This window comes from Setaria viridis, chromosome 7 (genome assembly GCF_005286985.2).
Source record: "Setaria viridis chromosome 7, Setaria_viridis_v4.0, whole genome shotgun sequence".
Lineage (NCBI taxonomy): Eukaryota > Viridiplantae > Streptophyta > Magnoliopsida > Poales > Poaceae > Setaria > Setaria viridis.
The window spans coordinates 28,594,777-28,609,480 of NC_048269.2; the positions used below are offsets into that span (position 1 = coordinate 28,594,777).

Below are 14,704 nucleotides of genomic sequence, written 5' to 3' on the forward strand. Positions count from 1 at the left end.
GTGAGAGAGTGCCAGGGCTGGAGGTCATGTGAGAAGTAGTACCTGTGTTGAAGTACCACTCATTTTGTTGAGGCAGTTGCAGACTCATGCTGCTGAAGGAGGAGGCCAGGGACTGTTGATCCTAGGACAAAACGGTAGGGTTGTAGACGACCGGGTTGGACCACGACAGCATGGCGTGCTGCGCCTGGGCCACCTGGACGTACTGCGCCTGCTGGAGGGCGAAGGCCTGCACCTAGGCCTGCACATAAGCCTGCACCTGCGCCTGTGCCAGGAGGGCCTGCTGCTGTCGGCCGGGCTGGGGCAGGGGCGCAAGGGGAGGTGGGGGGGGGGGTCCAGGCTACATCTAGATGGACCCTTTCCACGGATTGTGGGAAGATGGCCAAGATGCCGCCCCCTATCCTGTCCCCCTGGCACCGTTGGATGAGCCAGCGGGTGAAGCGCCGCTGGTGGAGCCATTGCCCCCGCGCTTGTTGCGGCGACTCTTGGACTTGGGGGGCTTGCTGGAGGCGCCCCCAGAGCCTGAGCCACTAGAGGAAGGAGGGACGGGTGGGCGCTGCTCGCTTGGCACGCCCGGCTTGGTCCTAGCGAAGAGGGCGGTGGACGGCGTAGAGGATCGATGCGCCATGGTGAGCTCCTTCATGAGCAGTTAGGAGCGGGCGGCCAGGAAGGTGAAGAAGGGCCGCCCACGCTGGATGTGCTTCCTGATGTTGAGGAAGCGGTCGTTGAGGTCGCGGATGACATTGAGGACGAGAGTGCGATCGGAGACTGGCTCGCCCAAGTCGCCGAGCGCATCTGCCATGCTCTTGAAGCGACGACAGTAGTCGGCGATGGAGAGGTCACCTTGGACGAAGTTGCGGAACTGCACGTCAGCGTAGAGGGCGCGGGTCTCCCGATTGCCAAGGAACTAAGTTTCAATGGCAAGCCAGGAGGCACGCTTAGGCTTGTCACGTCCCATCACGATCTTGGCAAGGTCCGGGGAGATCGTGCCGTGTATCCAGGACTTGACGACGTAGTCCATGCTCATCCAGTCTGAGAGAATCATCGCCGGGGCGTTGCAAAGAACATTGTTTTGGAGAGAGTACTTGCCGACGGTGAGAAGGAACTAATCACGCCAGCGAGTGTAGTTACCCGAGGTGACGTCGAGGACGATGGGTATGAAGCTCCGGATGTTCTGGGCAGCGACAGCTTGGGCGTGGAGGTTGATGACAGCGGCGGCTTCATGGAACTACATGGCGTCATTGAGTGGACGGCTGGAGACGTGGGACTTGGCGTCGTCGTCGTCCTCCGGGGCGGCAGTGTTGTCGTCCGGAGCCTCCGGGTCGGGGAGGGCGGCGGCAGCAGCCTTGCGCGCCGCAGCGGCGGGCGCAGGCATCGCGGACGCGAGCAGCGGCGGCATCACGCTCAGCTATCGTGGTGGCCGCCTCCTGTTCGGTCTGGAGGGCGCGCGCCAAGGCCTCCTTGCGCTCAACCAGGCGCTGGGAGCGCGCGTGCGTGGCGGTGTTGGCGCCCTCCTGCTTGGTGGCGGCGGCTGCAGGGGGTAGGGACCTGGCCATGGGTGGCGCAGCCAAGGGGTGGCGCACGGGGTTTAGGGCAGCAGAAGGTGAATCGGGGCGGTAGCCCGGACTCGTGATACCATGAAAGTAATATGGCACGGGAATAGTAGATGTATTGATGCAAAGCAGGGTTACATATATAGACTAGGGTCTCCAGGGTTTATAGGAACACCACCAATCAGGAGATCCTAGCCTAATACGATAACACCTATCTAACCCTAGGGACGGCGCATGCCCAGCAATAGGTTGGTGCGGCCATCACCCAAGGCTCATAGGGCCGGCCTAGACAACCTGTCTAACAGTAAGAGCAATACACGATAGGTAGAGAGCAAGATGGAGCCAAGGATGGACTTTCCAGGCAATTCGTGATGTCTGTCTTCCCTCTTCATTATGAGGTGCTGGCAAGTCATCCTTGGCTGCATCCCACTCTCTGCCTGTTGTGTATGGCCCTTGACACATTCTTCCATTCTGCTTTCTCCCAGTAATTTTGCTAGGCCCTTATGGTGTATAGGGAAGGATATTTATAGAAACTCTGCAAGTTGAACTAGAATGGTTCTGGAACCTCCTTTAATTTTGACATAAAGTTTGAAATTATTGGCACAAACTTTCTCTTAGTGGACTGAAGGTTCTGGAACATATCTATTTATTGGGAGTTTTCTTGATTTCCATTTTCTAACAAGATTTGTGGGCCAAGAGGTTGGCATCTTTCATCTATGGATTTGTTTTGTTAGGCTAGCTGTGTCAAGCATCTATTCAGTGGTTTTCTTTCAGCCTGTCTAAGCTGGCATCTCATTTTTGACTGAAAGTGACCTTCCCCATTATATATTAAAGAAAAGGTTTTGACTGCATAACATGTATCACCAGTTCACCACATAAGAATGGATCCGTGCTTCTGGCAACAAAGTCAGCTCATGTGGCTCATGACCTGTTACTATTGCCTGTGCACGTTGAAGAGTGCTTATTGCTTCAGCCTTTTTATTTATCACATGAGAATCTGTTACCGTGACACTGTTCAACTCCTTTCTTACTTTATTAATTCCTGACCTCTTGGCAATGATACTTTGGTGGCTTTGGTCCTTATTTAGATTATTGGTCTTACTGCTTTCCCTGCACGTACGTGTTCAGTAAATCCTGGGCTTCAGATTTTCAGGATTAGCGATAACCTTGATCAAAAGCTGAATCACATCTGCAAGTGCAATTGGGGCATATCCACTATGGCGTATGAAGCTAAAAATGCATTACATTAATCTGCTAGCTATTGCTAGCATCTCTATCACTGCTTTGCATATGTGTTGGCGTATGAAAGCTTCAGTGCCAGTGCCCATCACTGTATAGAAATCATGAGCACAATGAAGTAAACATTTGATCTCTTAGGCCTGAAATTCCATAAAATTTTGAGTATGAAGTTATTTCAATTATTGCAGATGTTATGGAGTGCTGGGCAGGGTGCCTTAATTTTAAGCAAACTATATATTTAATTTCTCCAAACAATGATTGTAGATTTCTTGATGTAACTCAAAATCGTTAGGTCTACTAAGCGTTTCACTTCATCTGCCACTGTATCTGTTTTCTTCTTTATTGGGAAATACTCAAAAGTTAATATGCATTATATTTATTCTGGGGTCTAACAATGTGATGATATTGGTAAACTTTATTTGCTTCGTGCTTTTGCAGCCAATCTAGGAAGAGTGTTCTTTAAAAGAATATATTGTGCAATCCTCAGACGCCTGTCATGCATGTAAAATGCAACTTCAGTAGACCATGGCAGTGCGAAGATGCCATGGGTAAGTCTACTAATGTGAGAGTGGGAGCATCTTCACCTAACATTTAGAGATAATACTTCTTTGTTTATTTCTCAATAGAACATGATAGTACGAAGATGGATTGGTTGTTCCACTCCAAGGTGTTAATTTATGTTGCACTATTACCAGTTGTAATTTATATCAGAAACATTTTGATGGTTTTTCATATCAGAAAAATTTTGATGGCCATCAGAGTGTCCAACCTGACCAAAGCACAAGTAATATTATGCACCCCATCAGCACAATACCACACTGTTTACTTATTTTTCGATATATTTGACCTGGGATAATACTTATTTTCATCAATATGAATATAGTGCAACTTCTGTTGATTCAATTTACTCTATAGCTGGGTTTCGTCTGTAATAATTCCACTAAATTTATTAGCACGGAACCACGGACTAGGCATGCGGCAGATAGAGACCGAAGAACTTGTGTTTAATTTTTAAATATACACTAGTAAGCTGGCTTAGCAGATCTATACATTCTTTCAATGGTTTATTCACAGCTTTATTCCTAGCCATTCTTAGAGCTTGTTTGTATAGGCACTTAAACAGGGACTGAAACCAATCCTTTCAGATGGGCTGAAATGATTTTCATTCTTATCTGAAGAGATTGAGCTTAACTATTGCTGATCCAAACAATACCTTAGCGGTAATTTTTTTAATATGCTTACTAAATACATGCTTTGTTTTGAATAAGGAAGGCTGCAGTAGGGTTGTGCCAGCTTCTATATTTGCAAAGACCTACTGTGTTGTTGACCAGGCATAAATTGGCTGTCTTGCAGCCTTTTGCTCTAGAGTTTTTGAATTATTGTTCCGATCTTGGATGATCCTGTTTCTTACAAGGAAATAGTGTTCTAAAATTAGGTCTACTAGGGCATATACGAGGAATGGGTTCCATTACTTATTACTATAATTAATGGTTGAGCCGTGTAACTGGGTCAGTTAAATTGTACGATCACAACTATATGATTTTTAGAACCTTGCAAGGGAAAGAACGGCAACTGACATCTTCATAACTCCAGTCATCTCCTGATAATTTAAATTGTAGATTTGTGGCATTAATGACAATGAGTCCTGTTACAAATTCATGATAATGCATGTATATAAACAATTCTTTAGTTGCCCTGTTACAATTCTTGTCTAATGTCCCAAGAAAAACTGCATATACATAAATCTATCATGTGTTCGTACAGTACTTTTTGGTTCATCAGGCCACAAATGGAGGCTTGTGGGCTTGTGGCCATAATTATAGCTGTGGATGCCAATGCTGACATGGAGCATATGTCTTGAATCTGAGTCAGCTTTGGGGTAACGAAGGGTCCTTAAACTGAAACTTGTTTACATTGACAGGTCTGATACATGTCTCAGGTTTACATTGCCGGTGACTTTAAACCAATACCGTGGTAATCTTGAACTTCATTGAATTTAAGATAAAAGCCTTGGCACCTTGCTCCCCATTGTCCTTATAGAAATAAGGTATCATCATGATCTAATGATGCTAAGTCTGCCAGTGGGACACTACTGTGATGATGTGTTAGATTTCCTTTCGGCTTTAGCCATCCAAACTGCTCGTAATGATAAGATAGACTCCTTTTGACGTGAAGCAGGACCACAATTACTGATTACTTGAGGAAAGTGGTAACCAATCTGTTCATTTTTTTAATTTTGAATAAAGGTGCGGCACTATCTCAACATGGTACATCAACTGCATCATTGTTTATCCTTTCTGCTTCTCCCGTAGTGCATGCTACATGTTTTCTTTTGTATACTAATGTCATGACAATTTAAGTACATTTGCTGTTGCTGAGCAGGAACCTGGAGGAGCCTTGTCTTGTAGTGCTTGGTGTACTTTCCTTGGCCTTTCGTTTGCATCATGAGGCCACGCAAGTAGCTCTTTTCCATCAAACTCCAAAGGTTAGCATATGATAATGGTGCAAAATAGTGAGAATATTGTCTGACATATTACACATATAAAATTTGACATGTGATGCCAGATGGAGATTGAACTTGTATGCAACCCTGTATACTTGCAATATTCATATATCTCAAATTGCAGAAAAAATAGCAAGATGTTTCTGACTTCTAATAATGCATGCAGATGTACCTAAAGCTGCAAATAGATGTTAACTAGAGGTTTAACTTGAGATGGCTTTTTAGGGCTTACATATATACTCGTTCTTACATTTCCTTAGTCGAACTGACACGAATGCAAATCTTGGAGCTCTTGACAGTGCTTGGAGGCCACACACGAGAGGAAGAGAACTAGGTGTAGCCAAGGACAGACTTGCCGGCTAACTCTTTAAGCCTCAGCAAAGCAGAAATGCTGAATTCCAGGAGCCGGCAAGTCATCCTTGGCTGCATCCCGTTCTCTGCCTCATAGCGCATGGCGACCCAGCAGAAGCCTCCTTGGTATTTGTTCTAAACTACAGGTACCCCTCCCTCTTCCTCCTCTCCCTTGCTCCCCACTACCATGGCTGCTTTGCTTTTGTGTGGTGACTGGTGAGGTCTGCAAGTGCGCATTGCTATGAGGTTTGGTATGGTGTGCGCATTTATAGGCACGAACAAGTGGATTTGGAGTAATAGAGATTACTGCACAATGAATTCTTTATTGCAAAAGTTTCAACATAAAGCTTTCCATTTTTGGGATGCGATGGCTCACCAATTGGCTAGCCTAGGTGTGTGATTTTCCATTTTTAAATTGATTTTGTGGGTCCCATGGACTTGGCATGTTCTGGATCTGCTGTTACTGATGAGGTGCCTCTTTCATTGGTTGAGGCGTCTGTTTGAGATGTGCTACACTGTCTGCAGCAGTGCCCATGTGGGCGTGTTGCGGCTTTTGATCTTGAGACTTTTTAGCCAGGGCAGCAGCGCCTTTTGGTAGTCTGATTTTACCTCTTCAGAAATTAGGTGGCTTGGCTACTATTATTGACTGTTGGAGATCCATGAAAACTGTAAGCCATGAGTACTCTAATGGTATTATATATGTTACTTTTATTGACTGTTGGAGATCCATGGTCATCCATCACGTTTTTTTTTGACTGTTGGAGATCCATGACCATGAAATTACCGCTTTGCATTTTGCATGCATGAGTACTCTATTAGTGGGGAGTTGGGTCATCCATCACGTTTTTTTTGTTTATATTATATATGTTACTTAAACCAGCAGCCAGATTTAACAAAAATTGAGTCATTACCATTTTATTTTCGATTTGACTATCTTATATTGGCTAAATTTTGTCTGCCTAAAAAACAAATTATTTGATTTAATCACACCATCTTATAATTGAGGAAGAAATACTTGTTTCAATCATTTACTATCCAATTAATTTTCTTGATAGTGTAAGTGTGCATTGTTTATGGGGGCAAAAATTTCCTTAATACCATCTTATTGCAGTTGAATGGGGGACTGCTGTAGAGAAAAGAAAATTAAAATTACCACAGAAAATTGATTAACACGGTCCCCCTACAAAATCGATAAGGAATGGGGAGGTGATACTGCTGTCGGTGGCTGTTGCTACATTCGGGCGTTATTCTTATTACCATACGAGGCTCAAGCCACTACTGCTGGTGTCTGGCGGTTTGCTTGGAGCACCTCGCTATTGGATACCTTCTTTTTGCTTGGGTCCCGGCCGGATCCTTCCTTGATTTGATGCCCTGCGTATCTCCATTGGATTGTGTGTGTCAGCCGGTCTGCCTAAAGTGATTGGTGCGCAACCTCGTAGGGTGATGTGTAATCACGCTAGGTGCAGGTCTTGGGAGTGCTGAACTGCTGGTAACCATGCAAGCCCTGCAAGTAGGCCTAGCTAGATGACTCACCGCCTCCTGCAATAAGCAGGTCATGTCTGCTTATGTTGGCTTCACTTGCACGGCCTTACGTCCAAGTGTTGGATTCAGCTCTTTTTTTCACACTGCTAACTGGTTCAGCAATGCATGCAGCGGCCTAGCTGTTGTTTTTTTTTTCTTTTGAAAGTAGAGCACTGGCCCATCATGTAAGACTCGAGTAGGCACCAGCGCAGAGCGCGCGCTCAAATGCAGATGGGCTGCCGAGAAGTCTCGGACGCGCCACCGAGCTTTTTTGCCCGGTCCCTGTGCGACACTCGCACCGCTCGTCCCAGCTAGGGAGATCGAAACGGTGATACATATATATATTAAAAAGAACTCACCTAACACCTATGGGAACTTACTTTGGAACTTAGATATTAAAAAGAACTCACCCAAACACCTATGCTGGGGCCTTACTTTGTGATGTTGGGTGCAATCTGGGTGGTCCGAGTCACCCAGATTTGAGTCATGTGTCAACGTTTGACGAACAAGAAATATCACAAAGAGCATGTTGAAACTAGTAAGCATGCTAGCATGTACATGAAATCTATAACCCTCATCACAAGCTCAAGATTGGAATTGCTGCTTGACATTTGGTTCCACCACCCTAGTACGAAATCTGGTCGCTTTTGAATGTCTACTACTATTAACGCTGACGAGTCGCAGGAAAATTCACAGGGTTGCACGCGACAACATCACAAGATGCATACTAATGCAAAGCTAGGATCTGCTCGCATGCAGGCAATTACGTGGTTACAAAGTTGATGAAGATAATTTGCTCAGCACATTTTGCGATTGTTTGGCTTCTCTCTGATTTATTTGCTCATGACACAAAGCTGCCATGGGCAATGCTGGTGGTGGTGAGCTGGTGAGGATCTTCCATGGGAGTTATGTTAAGCTCTGACCAGGACATACTGCTCGCCCAAACAAATAGACGACATGCATGCTGTGAGTTGATGAAGCATCAAGGTAATCTCTTTCCTAGAAAAATTAAACTTAGATCAAGAAATAGGAGGTCCAACGGTTACGAACTTTGTCACACAACTATTTTGGTTGCAAAATTTAGGAATTACCTTAGTTACGCTAAGAGCTAAACCGCTAGTGAAACTTCTTCTAGATAATGGGTGAGTAACTTTTAATGTTTCTTGCCCGCTTCCTTCTTGTTGTTGGGCTTAAAAGCTCTATAAAGTCCCCTGTAATAATTCTGCTCTTTTTTATATAAAAAAAATCAGGTAGGGACTTTACTTCCGTTCTGTAAAAAAGAAAAGGATAGGATGGCAGCAGGAAGAGAGTATTTTTGTAACGAGGACTGAGGTGATGGTGAATGGCACACACTCAGGATAAGTTAAATGAAATGCTAATCACAAGTATTTTAATCTCTAGGTGTTTGAATTATATTCCCAATTGCGGCTAACTAATCTCTCGATTTAAATTAGAGATTTGAATGAGCTTCAAAGATCTAGCTAGTGCTGTTGTGGGTGTCAGTGTCCGCCCTTTTTCTGTGGCTCCTCTCCTCGCTGGCGCGAGGAGGGGCCACGGATGTCGGCCCTGTTTTTGCACTGCTGGGTTACCAATTTTTCTTTTCCTTTTTCGGTTCGTCGGGACTTGGGGATTGGATTCTTTCCGGTGCGCTGGTGCCATCCTGTCCACCAATATCTCTGGACGCGACGCCTCTTGACCTTCACATTGTGGTGCTACTGCTAAAAGCAGCAGCCCAGTTCACTCATGGGTGGCTTTCTACTGGTGGCCTTCATGTGGCCATGTCTGAACTCTGAAGCTTCGACACGTTTTTGGCTGCGGAGTGCAATTGGTGCCTATAGGTACAGCTGAAATGATAGTACAGGACGCCTAATATCACGACCCCCCGTCGAGACACGGGCGGACGCACCCCGCCGTGCCGCTGCCCCTTCCTCCACCTTCCCATGGCTGTGCCACCACCCAAGCCAGCCGTTGGAAGCCCGCGCGGCTTGCGAGGATGGCGGCGGCAAAGCGCCCTCGTCTCCTCCTCATCCCTTGGCGGCCATGGCCGCCGGGGCTGCCAGAGGGAGCCGTCAAGAGGCGGCATACGGCAAGGCCGGATCTGGTGGCCACGGTGCTGGATCCGCCGTCTGGCGCAGTGGCGGCGGCCTCCCCCGCCGGGTCGATGCCTCCTCCCGGTGTGGCGAGGATCTCGTAACCGGGGGGTGGGGTTGGCGTTTGGGTGAGGAGGAGCGAGGCGGCGGGGTTTGTGGCTGCGCGAGCAGGTACTCCCCACCACTGTCCACGGCCTCCGCTGCCGCAAGGAGAAGAAGGAAGTGGGAGAGCACAGCGGCGATCAGAATGCCCGTAGAGGACGAGGCTGGTGCCGGGGCCCTTGGAGCTGCACGTGGTGTCCGAACACGGCGCTGGGCGGGGATATCTTGTGGCGTTAGGCTTCGGGAAGCTGAGGAGGAAGCGGGGCAGCGGCAACGTGATGGAGGTGGATGGCTCGGTGCGGGGTGAGCGGCGGCCAGGGCGTGAGGTGAGGAGGCCGTGCAATGGAGGCCATGCAATGGGGCCGGTGCGGCGGAAGCGAGGCAGCCCGGCAAAGAGGCCGCACGACATGGGGCTAGGTGGCGCATGCGGGATAAAGGTGCCAGGATGCGGGCGCACCGGCCCAGCGCCGGAGGAGGCGCGGCGGCCCGGTGGCGGAGGAGGCACGGCGTGGAGGACAACGACGCGGAGGGGCACCAATGCGGAGGAGGCGCTGTGCACAGGTTGCGCACGGGGCAGCGCAGGGCGGCGCGAGGAGGATGGCTGCTAGCGCACGAGCGGAGGTGGAGGTATGGCGGTATGGTACGTGGAGGCGCAGCGGCAACGCCGCTCCAGATGGACAGTCATGACTGTGATTCGGGAGTGCCGAGCCGTGAGTGTGCAGCGAGGGGTCGGGTTGCTCTTGGTGAAAGCTCTTACCGGTGTTTGCTGGTGAAGCTGACAGCGGCACCCTAGGGCGTCGTTCTCCCCGTTGGGGGCGTCATGTCTGAGCTAGAGCCCTGTTGCACGGGGTCCTCTGGGTGAAAACCCTGTACAAATTCTGGACGAGCGACGGCGGCATCATTGGCGTCATGCCCTCCTTGGAGGCATCGTCTTTAGAGACCCATCTCGGCTTTGGCATTGCTGGTCATTTGGTTTGGGCGGTCGTAGCTGGTGGCGACATTTCCGCTGCGTGACAAGCTGGATGGGTGTTACCAAGGCCGCGCGGAGGTGATCACAATTATGGTGGTGGTAAGAGGTTGTTGCAAGGTTGTCAGTCTGGGCCGCTTGCAGCGGACCACGGCGACTGGCGTTGCTTGGCAACGGTCAGTATGGCATGGGACTGAGTCAGAGGACGGTGCTTGCGGCAATGACATCGTTGAACAACTAGGTTTGCAGCGGACCATGGTGGGTTGCTCAGTTTGGCTGGGCTACCCGGTGCGGTACATCATCAAAAGATGGCGCAAGTGACTTCTCTAGCTTGCTGACATGGCGGCGGAAGCTTTTGCGCGGGCAAAGCAGCGAGGTGAAGTCGACCTGCGGCGGTGGGGGCTTAACTGATTGATGGAGATCTGGTGGAGCGGGGCAACATTGCTCACCACTTTGACGGTGACAAAAGAAATGGATCCGTGATATGGAGTACCATGGCGGGCGTGGCGAGGCCCCCGCGCGTGGTGTTTCTTGAGACGACAAGTGCGAGATGGAGTCCAATAGCAGATGTGGCGAGGCTCCCGCGCATTGTACTATCGTGGTGGCAACTACGAGGCAGCCTGCGAGAGATCCGGATTCGATGGAGTGTGGTGCTGCAGTAGCAGTACAGCGTAGGGTCCCGTATGGCAGTGGCCTTCTCAATACGGTGCAGTCTCCTTCTATCGGTTCCTATCGACGCAGGACTACACCTGGAGGTTTCAGCGAATACATGAGCGGGAATGTCGGTGGATGCCGCCGTGGCGAGTGGAGTGGTGAGGCCACGTTGACATTCCAATCCAACTGGTCGGGTGTGGCAGTTTTGTTTCGAGTGGTTACCCGTGTTGATGTCCCAATTCAACCAGGTGAATCTATTTTTGTTTCTCTCTTCTTTTCTTTTTCCTGCCTACGGTCTTCCAGGGCTGTAGTTTTGTATTTTTTCTACTATATCAACGAAACACGCACTATCTTGTGCGGTTCGTTACCGCTAGTACTGCTAGTACAAAGTTGGTGTGTGCGTGTGTGCCTCCATGCTGGCGTGTGAGCTTGTTATGTACTCCCTCTGTCCTTAATAACTGTGGTTCCTCTGTCCCCTAATAACTGTTGCTCGGAAGTGTGTGCTCTCACAAGCACGCTTGATAAAAAAGTAGCCATCATGCATGGTCATTATTTTTTTTTCAGGCTATAGAGAAATGGGAAATGCAGAGAAGAAAGGGAAGGGAATAATCAGCAGTCGAAAGCACGTACACGCTGAATGCAGCAGCTGGTTTGCTAGCTACTATAGTTCAATCCTAGCCTCCAAGCAAGATGTGTGGTGCTCCCAGAAAAAAGAAACAAAGAAAAACAAATGAAGGTGTGTGCTCCGGCCATCAGGGCATCTCGTGTCTGTGCTTGAACATGTATCAAGAAACCGGACCGATACGAAGAGCTGGAATGGAGCACATGGCGCATCTACTTGCGTACCATTAGCGCACTTGGTGCGCTAGAGATTCTAGCTCGGTGCTCGATTTGGCAGTGGTGGTGCACTATGAGATGCGGTGCTTTTTATTTCGCTCTCCGCCGGTGTGCGTGGACAGCGTGGTGAGCCGGCCTTATCTCGATCTGCAAGGTCGACGTGGTGTCGTGGTCCTTGCCGGGTTTACTCTGTTTTGTTTAGTTTGTTTATTATAGCATCTGTATCTTCTCTTTAGCATCTATCTGGAGCTGTAATCTTTGACTGTATTATTTTGTTATAAGCATCTCAATTTTTTTCCGGACAGCATATTCTTTAACTTAGGCGTCCGATTGGAAAAAGGTCTTTATTTCGCAGGATAAGGGTGGATGAATGCAAAGAAGGGTTAGATGGCGCTGGCTGTTTGGGAAAAAGGGTGTTTTAGTTGCTCGCATGAGGACCATCCTGGCGGATACATACATATAACTGTATAGGAACGACCGTACTGTCCATGTGAGTTTATACGAAAAACTAAATCGCGCTTCTTATCTCATATATGTTCGGTGTATGCATTACATCGGCTATGCCCAGAGCCATGCCATGTCTAGTGTGTTTGTTAGGCTTAGAGATATCAACAACGGCTTCACCGGCTTGTCTTGTATTGACACTCTGAAACAATGAGCCTACCAATTTCTGAAACCAGTTCATTCCTTCAAAGGCCTTTGAACCTCACTCCAAAGAGCAAACACATATAACTTGCAACAAAATCAGCCCTATTACTGTCACAAAGATGTAAACAGAGTTCCGCTGTGTGGGCAAATGCTTTGTAGCCAGTCTCCTCAGGATACCGAAGGATGTGAGCGCACTCTTGTTTTCCACTGATTTTCCCCAAGGCCCACACGCTTAACCTTAGGAGTGGTGAAAATAAAGTATTGCCTGCTAGAATTTGCGGGATTACTAGAAGCAAAAGAATGTAGTTCTTTGTGAAAGCTTGCATATTACTGTTTAGTGGAGTGAAGCCACAATTTGCAAATGAGGACACTGCTATGAAGATGGCAAAGGTGCATACTTTGATCTCTTTACTTTGTAGGACTTGCCTTGCATCTGAATTAAGCCAAAAGTAACTAATAATGACTACAGAACTGGACATAACACTAGCTAAAAAATAACATGTCACTATGTGGGCCAAGATAGCGCGAGAACTATGTCTTGTGCTTTTGGTTTGCTGTACCTGGTTGTGTGATATAACTGGTTCTGGTTGGCCACTTTCCATATCAATCTGCTTTATGCTGTTGGCAGGAATGCTGACCTCGATTTCCCTGCTGTTCGAACTCAAACTTCTCCGAGAAAGCTCTTCTTTGTTGGCCTTGGCATTGTTGAAATGGAGCCCTAGCATTGAAGTGAACACTTCCCCTCCCAATAGCATCAGAAGGATCAGAACCCAGAGCTGCTGGTCAGATAAATCCTCCATTTGAATTGTCGACATGCTCGAGACAGTCGCTGTGGACACAGAGGTGAACATCAGGTCAAAAATCACTTGGAACTGGCTTCCCATGCGGGTTGAGATTCTTCAGAGCAACAAAACCAGCAAATGAGATTGCCATGAAGTAAATGAGTTGAACTACAAAAGGATTGCTTTGGAAAACCAGACGCCAGAAAGAGTGCGTGATGAATTGTGTCAGACATCTGGACAGGGTAGCAAGCTTCATGGACAGAAATCCAAGGAGCTTCTGAAATTTGTCCTCAATGATCCTTGCCGCCTCCAAATTTGATGATGAGAGATTTGTGGCCAAATATAATTTGACACGCTGCAGGGTATGTAGAATTGAACTGGATGGATGCATTGTTGAGGGTTTGTGGGCTTCCAATTGATGGTGCTGGAGCTGGCTAGCGGCAACTGGAATGTGTTCCAGTGGTGTTATGCAGGGTTCTGATCTCTCTCTTGCCAGTGTTGCCCGATGCGAGCATGCTATGGAGCTTAATATGTAGCCTGGGGCAACATTTTCACCAGAAATTTGTTCTTGGTGGAGACTGGAGAGTTCCAAGTGTTTGGCTAGGTTCAGAGTATGATAAATGTATCCACCTCAGATAATTATGGTGCTGAAGGCGCCAACATTAGTCCAAGGTGTAATCGATGTCTTTGATGCTTGCACCATCGGGTATATATCATCCTCGTGAAGCACAACTGTGGTAGAGGTCAGTATTCAGTAACGAAAACCGAGTGGCTGTGATTTTCCATGCTAATTCGGAATTATGATACCACCGCTAAAGTTTAGCACCTTGTTGATACTAATTAGGAGTATTAAATATAGGCTAATTACAAAATTAATTGTACAGATGGAGTCTATTTCACGAGACGAATCTATTAAGTCTAATTAGTCCATGATTTGACAATGTGGTGCTACAGTAACCATTTGCGATGGATTAATTAGGCTTAATATATTTGTCTCGTGAATTAGCCCAGGTGTTCTGCAATTAGTTTTATAATTAGCTCATGTTTAGTCCTTCTGATTAGCATCCGAACATCCGATGTGACACCGCTAACGTTTAGCACTAGTATCCAAACACCTCCTTAGAGGTATTTGGATACTAGTGCTAAACGTTAGCATTCGGATGCTAATTAGGAGAACTAAACATTAGCTAATTATAAAATTAATTGCAGAAGCCTGTGCTAATTCGCGAGATGAATCTATTAAGCCTAATTAATCCACCATTAGCAAATGGTTACTGTAGCACCACATTTTCAAATCATGGACTAATTAGGCTTAATAGATTCGTCTCGCGAATTACACTCCAACTGTGCAATTAGTTTTGTAATCAGTCTATATTTAATACTTCTAATTAGCATCCAAACATCCGATGTGACGGGTGTTAAACTTTAACAGGTTGGAGCCAAACAGACCATAATAGTAT

At 47.3% G+C, this 14,704-nt stretch overlaps 2 protein-coding genes and 1 long non-coding RNA gene across 3 annotated transcripts; all 3 read right to left on the reverse strand.

Moving 5' to 3' along the window:
- Nucleotides 1-646: 646 nt before the first annotated feature.
- Nucleotides 647-1,042, reverse strand: LOC140223506 (uncharacterized). The gene is made up of 2 exons (XM_072295346.1): nt 959-1,042; nt 647-904 (listed from the first exon to the last, which is right to left on the reverse strand). The coding sequence occupies exons 1-2, from the start codon at nt 1,040-1,042 to the stop codon at nt 647-649; spliced, it is 342 nt and encodes a 113-aa protein (XP_072151447.1).
- A 3,393-nt stretch (nt 1,043-4,435) lies between these two features.
- LOC117864257 (uncharacterized) lies at nt 4,436-5,881 on the reverse strand. The gene is made up of 2 exons (XR_004642364.2): nt 5,525-5,881; nt 4,436-5,253 (listed from the first exon to the last, which is right to left on the reverse strand). It is a non-coding gene; the product is annotated as an uncharacterized lncRNA (long non-coding RNA).
- Nucleotides 5,882-12,310: 6,429 nt separating this feature from the next.
- Nucleotides 12,311-13,970, reverse strand: LOC117864256 (cation transporter HKT1;1). Its single transcript, XM_072295388.1, is given in 3 exon segments — nt 12,311-12,616; nt 12,618-13,322; nt 13,324-13,970. Coding segments are annotated over 3 exon segments (1,311 nt in total). The 5' UTR covers nt 13,636-13,970; the 3' UTR covers nt 12,311-12,322.
- Nucleotides 13,971-14,704: the final 734 nt, after the last annotated feature.